The following is a 16,341-nucleotide window of genomic DNA, read 5'->3' as shown; positions in this document are numbered from 1 at the left end:
CAACCCAAGCTCATATGCCGGCATTCCTGAACTTTTTCATCCACTGAATGTTCGCCGGTGCCACTGCTCTGTTGTGCCCTGAAAAGCTCAAAGCTAGGGTAAGATTTTTTTTCATATAAGAGGGAGGCAAGCCACAAGAAAAGAAACCCGCAATCTCAGGAAGTTATGACCAATACAATCAGCTAGAATTAACTGATGGAGCAAGGGGGGGTCATGATCATTTTGATAGAAGTCACAAGATGAGGAAGCACCTGATCCATGAGCTGAAAATGGGCCGGGCCGGGCCAAACCTCTACCCAAGCCCGGCCTGAAATTTTTTATGGGCTTAGGCCCAAATTTTTTTAAGAAAAAACCAGGCCCAGCTCGGCCCGACCTGATGGGACTCAGCAGTATCCCAAATGGAGCTGAAAGAGAGTGGGGAGATCGAAAGAGAGATTATCATACCTTTTCAATGGTCAAATGGAACTACAGTCAGCGGACGATAGGAGGGTCGGCGGCTTCCCTTTGCGACTTCTCTTTGCTTGGACGACCGATGACTACCACTAGTGACCTACGAATAGAATAATGGACAAACTTCAGAGAAGACCGATAGGCGAATGGCGATGAGGGACTGCTGGATTGGATTTTGGTGGCGGTGGAGAGAAGAGGAATCAAGGACGAGGAGTAGAGAAAGGTGACGGAGGAGAACTCTAGGCTCCAGATTGGATTTCGTAGATCGATTGGGAAGTTGGATTCGGGAGTTCGGGGGAATAACTGAATGACAGAGGAAGCCTCATAATTAGTGAAGTAGCGAACCCACCCGTCGCTCGATCAAGCCTATTTTGAAATGAGCTAAATGTCCAAACCAGGCAGGGTTCGAGCCTCATTTAGGCTCGGATTCGGGCCAAGCTCAAGCTGGGCCAATGATATGCCCAAGCTCGGCTCGAAAGAAAAACGAGTTCTATATTTTAACCCAAACCCGACCTGAAATTGGTCGGGCCTAGCTCGTAGCCCAGTCCGAGGTCAGCCCGACTCGATGGGCTTCGGGCCGGCTCGAGCCCATTTTCCGCTCAAATTAAAGTGAAACCACTCCAAAGAAATTTGTAGAAACAGTCATATTTTTTTATTTATTCAAATTCAAGCCATTTTTGTTTACATTCTATGTATTTATTTATTTATTTTGTATAATGGATCTAGTATGGAATTATAGTACGATTTTGCTATCATAAAACTAAACTTCCTTGGATATCATTATTAGTTTTCAATTTTTAATTTTACAAAAATCAGAATCAATTTCTATTTTTTCTAAAATTAAACTTGAGAACTTGTTTGATAGTCCTATTATATTTGGTGTTGGTGATAGCTGTGGTGCTGGTGACAAGCGGCTGCTGTGGCAAATGGATGACGGAGTAGTGGGAGTAGATAGCGAGTTATGGCAATGATAAGTTTTGATTTTTTTTAATTTTTTTTTTACAATTTTTGTAAGTTGAAAACAATCTTTAGAAATTTAAAAATAAAAATTAGATTATCAAATTTTTTTTTATTTTTTCTATTTTTTAAGTAGAAACTAAACATTGAAAATTAATAGAAGTGTACCTATAATACCTATAATATCTTTGAGAAAAAAATTATAAACAAATAAATGAACTGTTTGTGGGATCCTTGACAATACATAAGTTAGAAGAGCTAGACTTAACTGCAATTGAGTAGATCTCTACTTACATACGATCAAATCTACATTGGACAATGATGATTCCATATCGACAATGTTAGCTGTTGGACGGAATCTACTAGCTCTAAGCTACTTACACACAAAAAATCATATAATTTAAAAACTTCTAACCTATATATAAAGTGATAAAAAATAATTATAATTTAATTTTATTTGGACTATCCAATTTTTTGACTACTTGATATATAGGTTAGACGCTCCAAATTTTATGATTCCTGCTATATAAGTAGCTCAAAAATAGTAGATCATATTCAATAGCTCAGATCATCGTATGGGATCCCTATTAAAAATAAAAATTAGATTATCAACTTTTTATGATTTCTATATTTTTTTAAAAAATTGAAAACTAGTGGAAGTGTACTTGTAATTTTATTGAGAAATTTTTTTTGTAAATTAGAAGAGCTAAATTTAGTTACAATTGAGTGGATCTCTACTCGGATCCGATCAAACTACATTAGATAATGAGAATACCACATCAATGATTTAAGCTGTTGGATGTAAGCTACTACCTTTAATTACTTACAAAAAATCATATGCTCTAGAGACTCCTAGGCTCCTAGCCAATGCATTAAGTGATAATATAATATATATATATATATATAATTTAATTTTATTTAGACTATCCATTTTGTTGATTATGCATAGGTGAAAAGTTTCCAAATTATGTGATTTTTGCTGTGTAAGTAGTTTAGAGATAGAAGATCATATCCAATGGCTTGGATCATATCAACTATTTTTTTGATTTCTATATTTTGTAAAAAACTAAAACTAATAGAAGTGTACTTATAATTTCTCTGAGAAAAAAAAATTTAAACGAATAAATGAACTGTTTGTAGGATCTTCTATCATATATGAGTTAGAAGAGATAGACTTAGCTACAATTGAGTGAATCTCTATTCAAATCCGATCAAGTCTACATTGGATAATGAAGATCCCACATCAATGATCCGAGCCATTGGATGTAATTTACACCTTTAACTACTTATACACAAAAACTTATATGATTTGGAAACTCCTAGTCTATGCATTAAGTGATATATATATATATATATATATATATATATATATATATATATATATATATATATATATATATATATATATATATATATATATATATAAGTTTAACTTTATATAAACTATCTATTTTTTTTGACTACTTGATGTATAGATTAGAAGTCTCCAAATTACACGACTTTTGCGATGTAAGTAGTTTAGATATAGTAGATTATAGCTAATAGCTTGGATCATTGGTATGGGATCTCTATTAAAAATAAAAATTAGATTATCAACTTTTTTAATTTCTATATTTTTTAAAATAAATGAAAACTAATAAAATGCATCTTTAATTCTTTTGAGAAAAAAATGTAAACAAACAAACGAATAGTTTACAGGATTCTCGACAATATATAAATTAGAAGAGCTAGACTTAGCTACAGTAGATCTCCACTTAAATCCGATCAAATCTATATTGGATAATGAAGATTCCACTTCGATGATCCGAGCTATTGAATATAATCTGCTAACTCTAGATTATTTACTTACCAAAAATTATATGATTTGGAGGCTTCTAACATATATGTCAAATGATCAAAAATATATATAATTCAATTTTATTTAGACAATTCTTTTCTTTCACTACTTTATATATATGTTAAATATCACTAAATTATATAATTTTTTCTATGTAAGTAATTTAGATATAATAGGTCGCATTTAATAGCTTGAATTATAGGATCACTATATTATTACTGCAGATCTGGGTGAAAATTTTCTCAATTGTAGTAAAAAACACTTAAATCTTGAGTACAATTTAGCCCGTTTATTGGTGAAATGCAAGTTCCCTTTTCGGCCGTATTTGTAATTCATGGTGAATTTTGAGTTGTACGGTGTCCATCGACACAGCCTTCTATCCATATACATGAATAATCTAAACTTATCTACCATGTCGCATGACGGGGTCGGTCTAATGCGATAAATTAGTGCGATACACCGTAGATGATCAGTGGTTAAATATTAAACAGATCAATGCGAAGCTCCGGGGTCTCAATGGTTCAGATTGATGGATCCCCGTGGAGAGACGCACTCCTGCTTTGAGATTGCTACGCGGCTGTTATCATCGTCCGTCGGCGCGCTCTATCCCCTCCCCCGTTCTTCTTCTGTTTTCCGTCTCTGCCGACCCCTCCAGGCTCAAACCCTCGCTCCGAAACGATGGCAATCTCTCTCCAATCCATGGGTTCCTCCTGTATATACCCTGTAAGCAGCGATCCCAAGCCTTCCCTGAGGTAAAATTTCCACCGTCGATCCATTCGAGGTATTTCTGATCTCAATCTTGCTCAAAGTTCCGATTTTTCCGATGTTAATTTCCTTCTTCCCTATGTTCTTGTGATCCTGTGCAGTTTTGCAAACAAGGCTTTTGTGGGATTGAAGGTCCAATACTCCGGTATATATGCTTGCAGTTGCTAGACACTACCTAGGGTTCTTTTTCGTTGTCCAATTTCTTCCTTTTTGTTTTTTCTTTTAAATTTTAATAAGAGAGATTAGAGATCGTCAATTTGATACTATATGTATTGATTTTTTTTCTTAATTATGGAGTAGGTGCTTTAGGCACTGGGTTACCGAATGTGAGCGCTGCTTTTCACAGTAGGGTTCACCAAAATCTCTCATTGAGGTAGGAAAAATAACACAAAACAGCTTCTTGTTGCCTGAATTACATTTGCTCCAGCATAATAATTGTACTGAATTGAAAATTTGTTTCTTTTTGTTGTATTACACACGATAGAATTTGCTTGATCAATTATTATCTATGTGATGGTTTCATGATCATATTCTGCTTGCTTTAGACTATTATTTTATTTTTTTGCCCCTTCTCTCTCTCATCTTTCCTTACTGGTTTTCTAATATGTATTATTTTGCTCGTGTATTATCCTCCTCTCTGTGTTACAGTTTCCTGTCTGCGCGTTATAGCTTCTTACCAAGTTTATATTTGTTGCCGTAATACAGTTACATGTTTATATGAAAATAGCAAAACAAATTACCTTGCGAGTTTAGGAATCACTAGGTTTTGCTGTCATATCCATTTCAAACTGTATACCCTCTGCCTCTCTGCCTCTCTCTCTTTCATTCCTGTGACGTTTTGAAATATGAGCGGCAGAATTTTGTTCTCCCCTTCCATTCTCATTTGTACACATTTCTTCTTTTAGGTTCTATGAACATACAGAACTCAATAAATGAGTTTTTTTGATTAATTTCTAAAATTAACACATTGGTTGACACTTTAGAAGAAATAAATTATTATAACCATCAAAACCTCCTAATAGTTAGAACTGATATTAAGTTCATCTATAAAGTTAAATAATATATGTTTTGGCCTACTCCAATTTATTTAATGCTGGCAATAATAACATTAGATTAACTCTTTTCTTTTACTAAAAGTTTCAGCTTAAATCTGTGATTGTTGCAATGCACATGTTGCTTGCTGATGCTTCTCATATGCTGTAGGCTTCGAAACAAGAGGGCCACACGAGCACGTGTTTTTATGATGCCCATTGGGACACCAAGAGTGCCATATAGAACTCCAGGAGAAGGAACCTGGCAGTGGGTAGACCTATGGAATGCTCTAGTAAGATGTGATGATCTTTACTTGGATGGAATCTTACTAGGATTTATCCATCATGAATTATGTAATGTTTTGCATTTTGCAGTACCGGGAACGAGTCATCTTTATTGGGCAACATATAGATGAGGAATTTAGCAACCAAGTATTGGCAACACTGTTGTATCTGGATAGTATCGAGTCTTCAAAAAAGATATACCTATACATAAATGGTCCAGGTGGAGATGTGAGTACTTAATCAATACCTCTATTCTTGATCATTTTACATCACTGCATCGTGTTTTTAGAAATACAGTTCTCTTATGCACAAAAAATGATGTCCTTGTTCTTTAAAAAAAAGAAAGAAAGGGCAGTCATGCAAGGAACTAATGTGAAACAAATTTAAATCCAAGGTCTACCGAACCGGTCGACGGGTAGGTTGGTACGGTACTAGTTCAGTACTGTACTAACACAGAGTACACTTAGGCGTGCCAGTTCCGAACCAATACTTTCAATTTTTTTTTAAGGTTTTCAAGTTTGATTATTTGTAATCAATTTTTTTCAATTTTTTGAATAATTTTAAGTATAATTTGATTTTTTTTGATATTTTTTGATGTATCTATGATTCCGATATAACTTAAAAAATGTATTTTGTTGTTTTAAAGTGATATAAAACATAAAATGATTTATTGAAATATTGCATGCTATGAGAAGCAACATGAAATATCCTAAAATGAACTAATGAAGTAGAAAATATAAAATAATACAATCAATTATATATATTTAACGTACAACATACATACCAATATCTAAAATTTCATCGAGTGGTGATGCCTATTATTAACATAATTAGGAGGCACATCAACCCACCCCTCCAATCAAGTGGCATCATAATCTTGTATGTTCATCCCATAAGAAACACGCTTTGGGTTATAAGCACTTTTGAATTTCTCGCTGAAGCTCTGGTTCTGAGAAATATCTTCTAGCTGATAATACGACTGTGGAGGAGCCCATCCGAATATGCCAGCAGCAAAATTCGATCCGTAAGATGATTCAGACTGCATAGGATAGTAGCCATCAGAATACGCCTCAGACACACCATATTCATATCTATATTCGCATGGATCATAGGTTGCCTGTGGCTGCAGATAATAGGATCCAATATACAACTTAGAATCTGATACATATGGATCCTACTCCACGTGCGAGGTCATTTGCAGCTGCATCGTGTTCTCTTGAATAACCTCAAGCAGCCCATCTCCTATATGCAATTGCATCATTGTGGACTCTACTAGATCGTGCACCGTAGTTTCTAATCTATGGAGCATACGTGAACTAGAACTCACTAGTGTATCGAAGTCCACATGCGGTTGTCTTATAAACGGTTGTCTCATGTCCTTCACTTTCTTTCTAGCCAGCAGATCCTTGACCACCAGAATTGTCATCGTTGCTACTCCTGATTTCTGAATATAAATGAACTGGCTCCTCCTCTACACTCTCTATGGGGGCTGCAGCTATCTTTTTTTTTCTTTTTGGTGCGCTAAGCAGTTTTTTGTTTATCCTTCATGCTTCTTTTTGCCTAGCTATGCTGGAAGGATGAATGTCGTCCTCTGGACTGAGTCGACTGGATAGCGTGGTGGCCTTGTTTAAGCATCTTTCGATCATATCTTTGAGAGGATGTCTCGGACAAGGAGTCGTGATGACCGGCTCCCTAGTGACCCTTGTGGTTGTGGCTGATTAGCTGGAAGGATGTGTGGAATGTTGCATCCGCCCATTGTCCCGCATCAATCCTAGCTTTGTTGGCTACGAAACTGGCCGGTCGTGGAGCCGATCCTTGTTTATCAAGCTCCGGCTCCTGCTATTGGTCCACAAGTCATTCGATCATAGGATCATCCTCATCATCAACAAAAGTATTATGGATTGGATCTATGTACTTTAGCTCTACTTTTTTCTGAATGCACTTCAGTCTTAATCTCAAATTGCAGTGAACATGTACAAGATCATTGAGACGCTTCTGTGTCAGACGGTTCCTCTGCTTGATGTAGATGAGGGCGAAGGTCGACTAGTTATGCTCACAACCATTTGAGAAAACCATTTGGAAGAGGATCCGGATAGCTAGCCACTTAAGATTTTTCGTGGACAAACCAAAATGACTTCACCATTCAGCCACAAAAATATTGAAAAAAATTATATATAAAGATAGTATCGTATTAGTAACCATCTAATGCTAGGTAATAGTTATCGTTGTTGTGTAATATATTTGGATTTATACTTTTCTGACTTACGATAGCTGTCGAGACTCCAAAGCTGTCGGTGCCCTCTTAAAATATTTTGGTATGTGAAAAAGAACCATATTATAATATGTTAATAATTGAAGATGCTGGTTAACTTACACATCATTTAAGCTAACTTATTTCTTCTAGACATAGAGCTGCGACTTCTGGATCAGGCTTCATCTTGTAAATCACATTACGTAGAGTGACTAAAAGTTCGTCATCTATATCGATTTCAGGTACGATGCACTAAAACCTCAAGTTTAGGTAGTATGCTGCAGATAAAGTTCGTAATTATTTTAGTAAAATTATACAAATACAGAAGCAGTATAATTTTCAATGTTCTTGCTTGCCTGCTAGATGCAAGTTCCTGCCCATCTGGTAGTCCTACCGCCGCTCAATGATGCCGATGTACTCTTGGGCATACGTCAGATTTGCCTTCTTGATCTGAATTTTTGTCCTCTCCATCATATGATACAAGAAGCCCATCTGGGGGTAGCTCTTACTATCCACGACTCGAAGCACTACGTTCAATGGTTTGATAGCCTTCTTTATCTTCTCGGCCTGCTGTCAAAATGTCTGCCTTGTCACCAAGTCTTCGATAGTGCTCTCTTTAGTGCTGACCCTCGCATTTGATATAGGGCTGTTTTTCTCTCAAGAAGGCTATCAAGTGCAACGTAGTTGGTTGCAAATCATGTCACCCTTAGTCTCAAGATTTTCTTCCTGCATATCTTCTCATCAGTGATAAGATCCATGTATGGTTAAAAATATATTTGGTGATAGTTTGGGCTGTCTTTACTGTCTGCTGCATCTTATGAATTTTCGCAATGTCCATCAACATGAGGTTGATACAATGCGCAACACGTGGGATCCAGAAAATATATGGTCGCTGGTCCATCAAAATCTCCTCGGTGTCCTTATGTTGTGGCCCATTATCAGTGATGACCTGCACGATATTCTTCTATTCTACTTGATCAATCATCTCCCCCATCAATTTGAGGATGTACATGACGTCGTGTACCTGATCGGAAGCATCAACCGACTTATGGAAAAAATTCTTCGTATTACAATATGTCAAGAAGTTGATAATGCTCCGCTTGGTAGGATCGTGCCAATCATTACACATCATCGTCAGTCCACGTGTGGGCCAATTGTTCTTATATGAGGCAGTCCACTTCTCTAGCTCCTTATTATTGTCAAGAAGCCACTATAGATATCCTTTGGTCCTCTAGAATTTACAGATTCTACACTAGGACCGACAACCTGTATGGAGGAAATGGCAGACTTATAGTACTTATTGTCTGCCATATTCGTTGGAATGTGGCTGAAGTGGCTTTTTGTTAGTAGAATTTATTAAAGAGTTCATTTTGAACTCAATTTGAAGCTATATATAGGAGAGAATTGGTCTAACAGTCTGATAAAAAATGATGAACAATATAGTTCTTTTCCATTATACTCCTTTTCCTTTATGTTTATTTTAATTATGGCTGGGATGTTGTAACTTCCCAGATCTATTCCCTTGTTAGGTTTTTATGTAAAAAACTGAATTTCAGTCAAATTTACTAGAGGAATCAGACCTGAAAATGATTTTAGATCCTTCCTGTTCTGCAGTCAACCAACCTAGATACACCAGCCATAGTTAGGATGGTACAGTTGAGGACATCTCCCATTTACTGTATTTCTCCACATTTTCTGGTTCTACTTCTATTAAAAAGTTCCATACTTACAAACATGTTATTTAAAGTATCACGTGGGTCAAAGTCGTAAGGTTCCTAACTTTTTCATTATGAGAGAACTTTTAGTTGTAGTCCAATGCTCAAGTTCCGCTTGTTGTCCAAGTAGCATAGTAAGCCCTAGTCTCAGATAGGGCCTACAGCTTTTTGAATAACTGGAAAAAAAGAAAGTTAGGGATAACTCCTTAGAATCATGGTCTTACTTCTTCATTAGGTACCATTGTTTGCAGTATTGGTTTCAGTACCTGTACCGGTGCCAAAAATACAGCGGGTCAGTTCGTGGTATTGATACTCGGCATAACCCCTACACTGGGTATCGGTTTGCTAATATATGGTACTATGCTCGTACAGGATGGTGCATTCCAGTATAGCAAACAGAGGGAGATATCTTTTCTTGGATCACAGTGTTCAATGTAGGATAATCCGTCGTTACCTGATTTCAACATAGATGTGAGAGCAATGAAGCAAGTTTTAAAAAAGAAAAGAGAAAAAAGAAAGGGGTCAGAAAGTGTTTAAGAAGCATGTGCGAGAGCAAGAGCTTTGAATGATTTGAAGTTTGTGTAGCTCAATAGCTGGAAGATTCTAAATTACTAATGAATGGTTTCTTTGGAAGCAAATCTTGCATACTTAAAGCAGGGATGCCTTTTAGGGAATAGTATCATTTTCTTCCTTTTGCTTTGGTTTGACAAGCATTAAATGAAGATCTTCCACATGTATAATGAAGAAGCAAGCAGTGCAGTTACTCTTGTGGGGCAGGTTTAGGCTTTTTCTTTTTTATTTTTTTTAAAATGAACTACCATGAGGGCATATGGGTGTGTGTTTCCTTGAAATTGAGCTCATCCAAGATGCATATGAAGTGGAGGAGAAACTTCAGTTGCCTTTTTGGGTACAAGTTTCCTGTCTTCTTTGAAGTGGTTTGGTAATGCTTTAATGAAAGGAACTTTTTTTTCTTGTAAGAAGTCTTCGTAATGTCTAGAAAGAATCAGGAACCAATATAATGAGAATTTCTGCATGGCACAGATTTAGATCACTGACCCTTTTTTGTTTTTCTCTATTGTTTTTTGTCAGTTTGACATGTAAGCAATAATTATTCTCTAACAACTCAAAAAATCTTCGAATATTTTCTGACTTGACCATGATGTTTTGGGAAATCCATATCTTGAGAATACTTCGAGGACTCAATGATCCATGATTTTTTTTTTTTCCGCTTAAGAATCTAATGGGACTCTGTTGTTTTAGATACTGTTGTTTCTGTTTGTCTCGTGTCTTCTGCAAGAAAATGGTCAACCATGAAAACTTAAATGTATTATATTTTAATGTCTATCGTACTAAAGAGTCATGTGTGTCACTTGGTACCCTAAAGAAGAATATGCTAAACCATTTCTCCATCATATTTGCCTTGCTAAATGATGTATGCACGGTAGTTTTATCGTATGCCTCGATTATATTCACTATTATATTCACTATTATATATAGAGCATGTTTAGCCCCGCCTCCAGCAGATATGCTGAAGTGATTATACCTCGTTCACTTCCATTTTTCTAACATAGTGACTCCCATGGTTGCAGCTTACACCAAGCATGGCTATATATGATACTATGCAAAGCTTGAAAAGTCCAGTTGCTACCCAGTGTGTAGGCTATGCATATAATTTAGCAGGATTTCTTCTTGCAGCTGGAGAGAAGGTTTGACAGTTTGAACTGTGTTTTATTTGGAGTTCCTGGCCCTAATTAAGGAGCTGGTACTTGCACCTACAAATTGGTTTATTAATTTCTTTGCTTGTCGTGTTGTTTATATCTTTTTAAGGGTAGTCGTGTCGCTATGCCTCTTTGTCGAATAGCACTTCAGTCACCTGCTGGAGCAGCTCGTGGCCAGGTTTTGATTCTTATCATCATCTATTGATGGAATGCTAACATGCATTGCCATGTTTCTCAGATGAGTTTTGGTATGCCAATGTTCTTTACAGGCTGATGACATTCGCAATGAAGCAAATGAGCTCCTTCGGATCAGAGACTACCTGTTTGGGGAGTTGGCCAAGAAGACAGGTCAACCTGTTGAAAAGGTACATTTTCCTTGTTGAAATTTGTGGTATCCACTGTTTCTCATAACTTTGGGCAACATTATAAAACTTGAGTTTCTGTGATGCACCTTCAATGTCATTTGATGCTCTGGTCAATGGTCTGTTATTGGCTGATGTATCAATTTGGTTTTCATTGTATAGGTATCACCAAGAATCTAGTTTGTGTGTCTGCATTTCCATGCTTACCGTTTTATGTCCATCAGAGAGCGCTAAATTATAAGAAAGTGTCTACATTTTTTGGAGAATCCATTTCTTTTATGGAACAGAAAAGTTTCTTTCTTTTTTCAGAAAAAAATGCTTACTGTTTTATAAGCATAAGAGACCGGTAAATCATAGGAAAAGTGTCTACATTTTTGGAGAATCCATTATTTCTTTTCTGGAACAGAAAAAGTTTCTTTGTTTTTCCCATAAAAAACATAATTAATGAGATTTGCGGATAGTAATGAGGCAGAGCAAAGCTTTGATTGAGCCTGGGTGTGATCAAACTTGGCTGGAAATTATTTTTGCTCCTGAAGTTTGAGATCAAGCTCAAGTCATTTATTATTTGATCAAGTCTAATTCGAGCTTAATTTCAAAGAGAGTGGAACCAAAGCTATTCGCTCAGCTTGTAAAGAGATGATTGATGGTGGTTGTGGCGCCAATAGCAGGCCTTGTTCAGTGGTGATGTCCGATGGGGGGTGAAAAGGAAAGCCAGAGGTGGTTGTGGTGGCTTGTGGAAGGTGAAGTGGAATATGGTGGTGGTGGTGGTTGCTAGTGAGAGGTGGAGAAGAGGGCCAGATTGGATATAATGGTAATTGTGCTTTGCTAGCAGGCTAATGGGCAGTGGCTGGTGGATGACAAGGAGGGGGCAAGAGTTGAGACTCAACATCAAAGAGTGAAGCAAACTGCCACCAAGGTGGTAGCCTGATGGTAAGGGGGCGATAATTCCGCCCGAGCTGCCCGGGTTCGAAACGCGCGGGCGTTGATTAAATTCGGGGACCGGATACCCCATGCCCGGTTGGCTCGTTGGCGGTTATGCTTTCCTTCCATCTGTAGCTTGGTGGTGCCAGGTGTGACGTACTCATCTTCGGGTGGGGAGGGTGTGAGTAAAATGGAGTCCACCCGTATCGAACATTCTCCTGACGGGGCGGAGGCCCAGTGCGTGGGAGCTGCTACGTGGGGGTGGGCTGGTCCCTTCCTCCCCCCTACCCCTTCTTTTAAGCAAAAAAAAAAAAAAAAAAAAAAAAAGAAAAAGAAAAGAGTGAAGCAAACTTGTAGTGTAGGGGTCCCCTTATTATAGAGTTTACCCTTGGGTTAGATCTAACAATTGTTTTTTCATAGCACGGTAACATAATATCAAAAGCCTTATCTATTCAAACTTAATTGGTTAATCTGTGTCTCCACTGGAAATTTATTTTGAGGTTGTGAACCAGGTTCAAGCTTGATTCAACTACATGTGAACCAAGCTCGAAGTTGAGTCAAGTTCGAGTTCTCAGATCGATTGATGTCCTTTTTTGCAGATTACAATGGGAATCCTCCATGGCGAGCTGTTAAACTTAACATTGAGTTTCCTTTTTGGTGCCAATGAATTTTAATCTTGTGCTGATGGTGCAGATTAACAAGGATCTGAGTCGCATGAAGCGCTTTAATTCTCAAGAAGCTCTGGAGTATGGACTTATTGACCGTGTTCTCAGACCTGCTCGGATCAAAGCTGATGCACCTCGTAAAGAACAGGCAGGGGCAGGCCTTGGATAGTTGGTTTGCAGTTGGCAATTGCTACTTGCCATTGCTTTTGACGCCCTGCGGCCGATGCGTTCAAGGATCTTAGAAGATTTAAAAATCTACTAGTTCAATTGATTTTAGACATGGACTGAAAGTAGTTGCTTTTGTCACATGAAAATTACAAAGGGCAGTTCTGTTCAATTTATATATATTTGTCCTTAACACTGGACATCAGTGCAAGCTATTGGCTCTAAACTTCTTCAGGACTTAATGCTGGAAAAGATGTTCTTTTGTGAAGCTCATTGTTTTAGAGGTTTGTAATAGTATTATTCAATACTAGCATAGCATGGTAAAAGAACCAAAATGAATTGTTCTATAGAGTTCATCGTCTAGAGGAGCTTGCATAACTTTCCTTGCTTTACTGACATTCTGTCTCGAGTACAAATTGACGAAGCCCCAACCAAGCTAAGACCTAAGAAGCAGGCCCTCTTCCCTCTTACAGATTTCTCACCTATTTTTGAAAGCTAGACCTTCCTTTTAGCCAATCGATGGCCAAACTTCATTCCGGATGCTATGTTCCCTTACTTGGGATGGGGCTTTCTTCTCTGTATCCTTGCTGCTGGTAGTCTTATATGTTGAAGGATCTATTGGATGCTAGTATGATCAGTCTTATTAGTTTTGCCACTAATGCTAGCCTAATTTATTTCTTCTAATTTGTAGGTATTGAGATCTATATGCCCATGAGATTCTTGCGGAAATGGTGAAAACCGAAGCTAAGTTCTAGTTTGTGAACTGAGATTTAGTGGTTGGATCCAAGGATGTGTATGGGGTATTTGAGACGATAGAGTAGTCCAAAAAGCTGTGTTAAGCAAAACAATTAGCCTGAGTATCATTGATGGAAAAACTACTTTAATTGCTAACACCAAACATGAGTATGCTCTTGTTTCAATTGGTGCTTTGAATCAGGCAGGGTGCAATTGGCATTCCCTCCCTGAACAGCTTCGTGATGTGATGGAAGCAAACCCTATCAGAAATTTAAGTGGTGCTGCGGCTTAGAACGGGGAAATTAATGCCATATGCAGTGCCAAGGATGTTCATTACGTCCAAGGAAAATTCAAAAAAAATCTTGTTCCTTGCTGCTGGAATGGTTGGGCGAAAAAATATGGAGACTGAAGGCTGCTCATCAAATTCCAGTACTCCTTCCAACCCAAACTCCATGCCGCTGCTCTCCCAGTGGAAGGAGATTCCAACAGTCATTGACTGGCTTCAGCTTTTTGGAGTTCATTATTGTACTGCAGTTTTTCTTCCTCTGTAATTTTTTTTCCCTGGACTGATTGCTGTACAACTTGAGTTTCAGCTTTCTTCCAGAAGCACTGTACCTTAAAATTTTTTGATTAATCCCTTGTATTTTACTATGTGAATGCCTTTTGGCATCAATCATGCTGCTTCCAAAATCTGCCCTTATTATAACTGGCTTTTCCTGTGAGGACCCTGCGAGCTTGTGTTTAGTCTCACATTAGTTATTCGCTGGATAAATCTTGAGTATATATACAGAATCTAGGAACCCAAATAATACTTTTCGGCTAGCCATTTTGGGTGAGGTCGTGAGTTGTTACATTTCCTCCTCCGCCTGCCTCACCGAGTTCCATCTCTCCCTTTGTGACGAGCTCGACCGTTTACTCCTTTGCCGAGATCCTTGCTGCCACCAAGAGTTTCCTCTCTCCTGCTCTCTCCTTGGAGGACATAGGAGAGAGACGTGCACACAAGGATCATAGGGATGAGGGGGCACATCGTGTAGGAGGTGGTCGCCGATGAGTATATCTCACAAAGGTTCGATGTGTTCTTCTTCAATGTGGTGCTCGTAAAGCTGTTGTCTAGGGAGGAGCCGCTTCAGTACTGGTATAACCAAGAGAGCAAGGGGTTGGAGAGAACTTCGATTAGGGAGATGGCAATGAGGGAAATCAGGGTGGGGAGGGAGAGCGACAGTGACACCAGCGAAGGAGATGGAGTAGAGGTATAGGAGGGTGAGGGGGTAGGTCGAGTGAAGGCTACAAGATTCATTCCTAGGGAAGGCGGCAGAGAAATTGATGCAAGTAGTGTTGTATTGCGGAATCGAGGATCGGAATCGTACCTTCGGGCAATCTCCGCTCTAGATGGGAAAGGGGTTGATTGGGTTCTCTTCTGTCCCCCTAAGAACCCCCCGGTGGTGGACCGGAGCAGAGTGTATGAATCTCTTAGACGGAACACCAGTTTTCCAAACCAACTAAACTGGGGAGACGGAAATGAAATTGTAGAGGTAGATATGGGGTGGCGTGAGACATGATTTCTTTTTTTTTTTTGGTACAACGTAAGCTCACGTCAATTTAACATGAGTACCACCAGCAAAGTCAAGGAAAATAAGGATCAAGAAAAATTTAGAGGATGGAATACACAACTACAAGGGTAACTTCGATAATAGCCAAAGATATGCATCAAGGGATGTATTCAAGATATTTTATATATATATTTGACAAAGAAGCAAGAAAAATTTAGAGAATGGAATACACAACTACAAGGGTAACAACTTCGATAGCAGCCAAAAATATGCATCAAGGGATGTATTCAAGATAGTGTCCTCGTGAAAGGAATGTAATACAAATTAGTAAATAGTTGGCATAAATCTATTAGCTAAAGTATGAGCCTTACTTGCTGCAACCTGTGACCAGTGAATTGTTTGCGCAACTATTGAAGATCTAAAAATATGTAATCTAACCCACAATAACAGATTTTGAATTCTCTAGAAACTTTTGTTGCTGAAAAAAACTCAAGAACTGCAGTCACAATGTTACAAGTGGCAAGATAACCTCACGTTTCCAAATACAATTTACAATCGAAGAACAAGGGAATACATTAAAATAGGTAATCCTTGATTCCTTGAAAAAAAAATGATCATACTGGCTGCCAGCTGATGATCATGGTGGATGCATCAGCCCGTCTCTCCGCTTTTCTATCATCCATCCCTGAATGATCTTGTCAATAAACTCTTGCGATCTCTTTTGTAGATCAATAGCATCGATCTCATCATCATCATCGTCATTACCATCACAATCGCCATTTTCATCATTACAAACACTGTCACCATCTGAATCTTTATGCATCATTAGATCGACTTGCTTATGTCCTTCCAGTAACGCCGAAGGAGTGCATGCATCGAGGTCTACCTTATCTTGATGACCATCATCAATAGCAGCAGCTCCTTCACTTGCACC

The 16,341-nt window shown here is 38.1% G+C and overlaps 1 protein-coding gene across 1 annotated transcript; it reads left to right on the top strand.

Moving 5' to 3' along the window:
- The first annotated feature begins 3,679 nt into the window (after positions 1 to 3,679).
- CLP2 (CLP protease proteolytic subunit 2) lies at positions 3,680 to 13,390 on the top strand. The gene is made up of 9 exons (XM_008793057.6): positions 3,680 to 3,996; positions 4,111 to 4,154; positions 4,310 to 4,382; positions 5,213 to 5,333; positions 5,416 to 5,553; positions 10,881 to 10,997; positions 11,119 to 11,187; positions 11,279 to 11,374; positions 12,986 to 13,390. The coding sequence occupies exons 1-9, from the start codon at positions 3,923 to 3,925 to the stop codon at positions 13,124 to 13,126; spliced, it is 873 nt and encodes a 290-aa protein (XP_008791279.1). The 5' UTR covers positions 3,680 to 3,922; the 3' UTR covers positions 13,127 to 13,390.
- Positions 13,391 to 16,341: the final 2,951 nt, after the last annotated feature.

Source organism: Phoenix dactylifera, chromosome 16, assembly GCF_051530095.1.
Source record: "Phoenix dactylifera cultivar Ajwa chromosome 16, Ajwa_hap1_PhDact_Kaust_v1.1, whole genome shotgun sequence".
Classification (NCBI taxonomy): Eukaryota; Viridiplantae; Streptophyta; class Magnoliopsida; order Arecales; family Arecaceae; genus Phoenix; species Phoenix dactylifera.
Note: the sequence above shows the minus strand (reverse complement) of the source record. Positions and strands in the feature narration are given on the sequence as shown.

Coding starts and splice junctions, on each gene's coding strand:
- CLP2 (XM_008793057.6), top strand. CDS start 3,923: ATGGCAATCTCTCTCCAATCCATGGGTTCCTCCTGTATATACCCTGTA. Junction 5,554..10,880: donor TAAATGGTCCAGGTGGAGAT/GTGAGTACTTAA, acceptor CCATGGTTGCAG/CTTACACCAAGCATGGCTAT. Junction 11,375..12,985: donor CAGGTCAACCTGTTGAAAAG/GTACATTTTCCT, acceptor CTGATGGTGCAG/ATTAACAAGGATCTGAGTCG.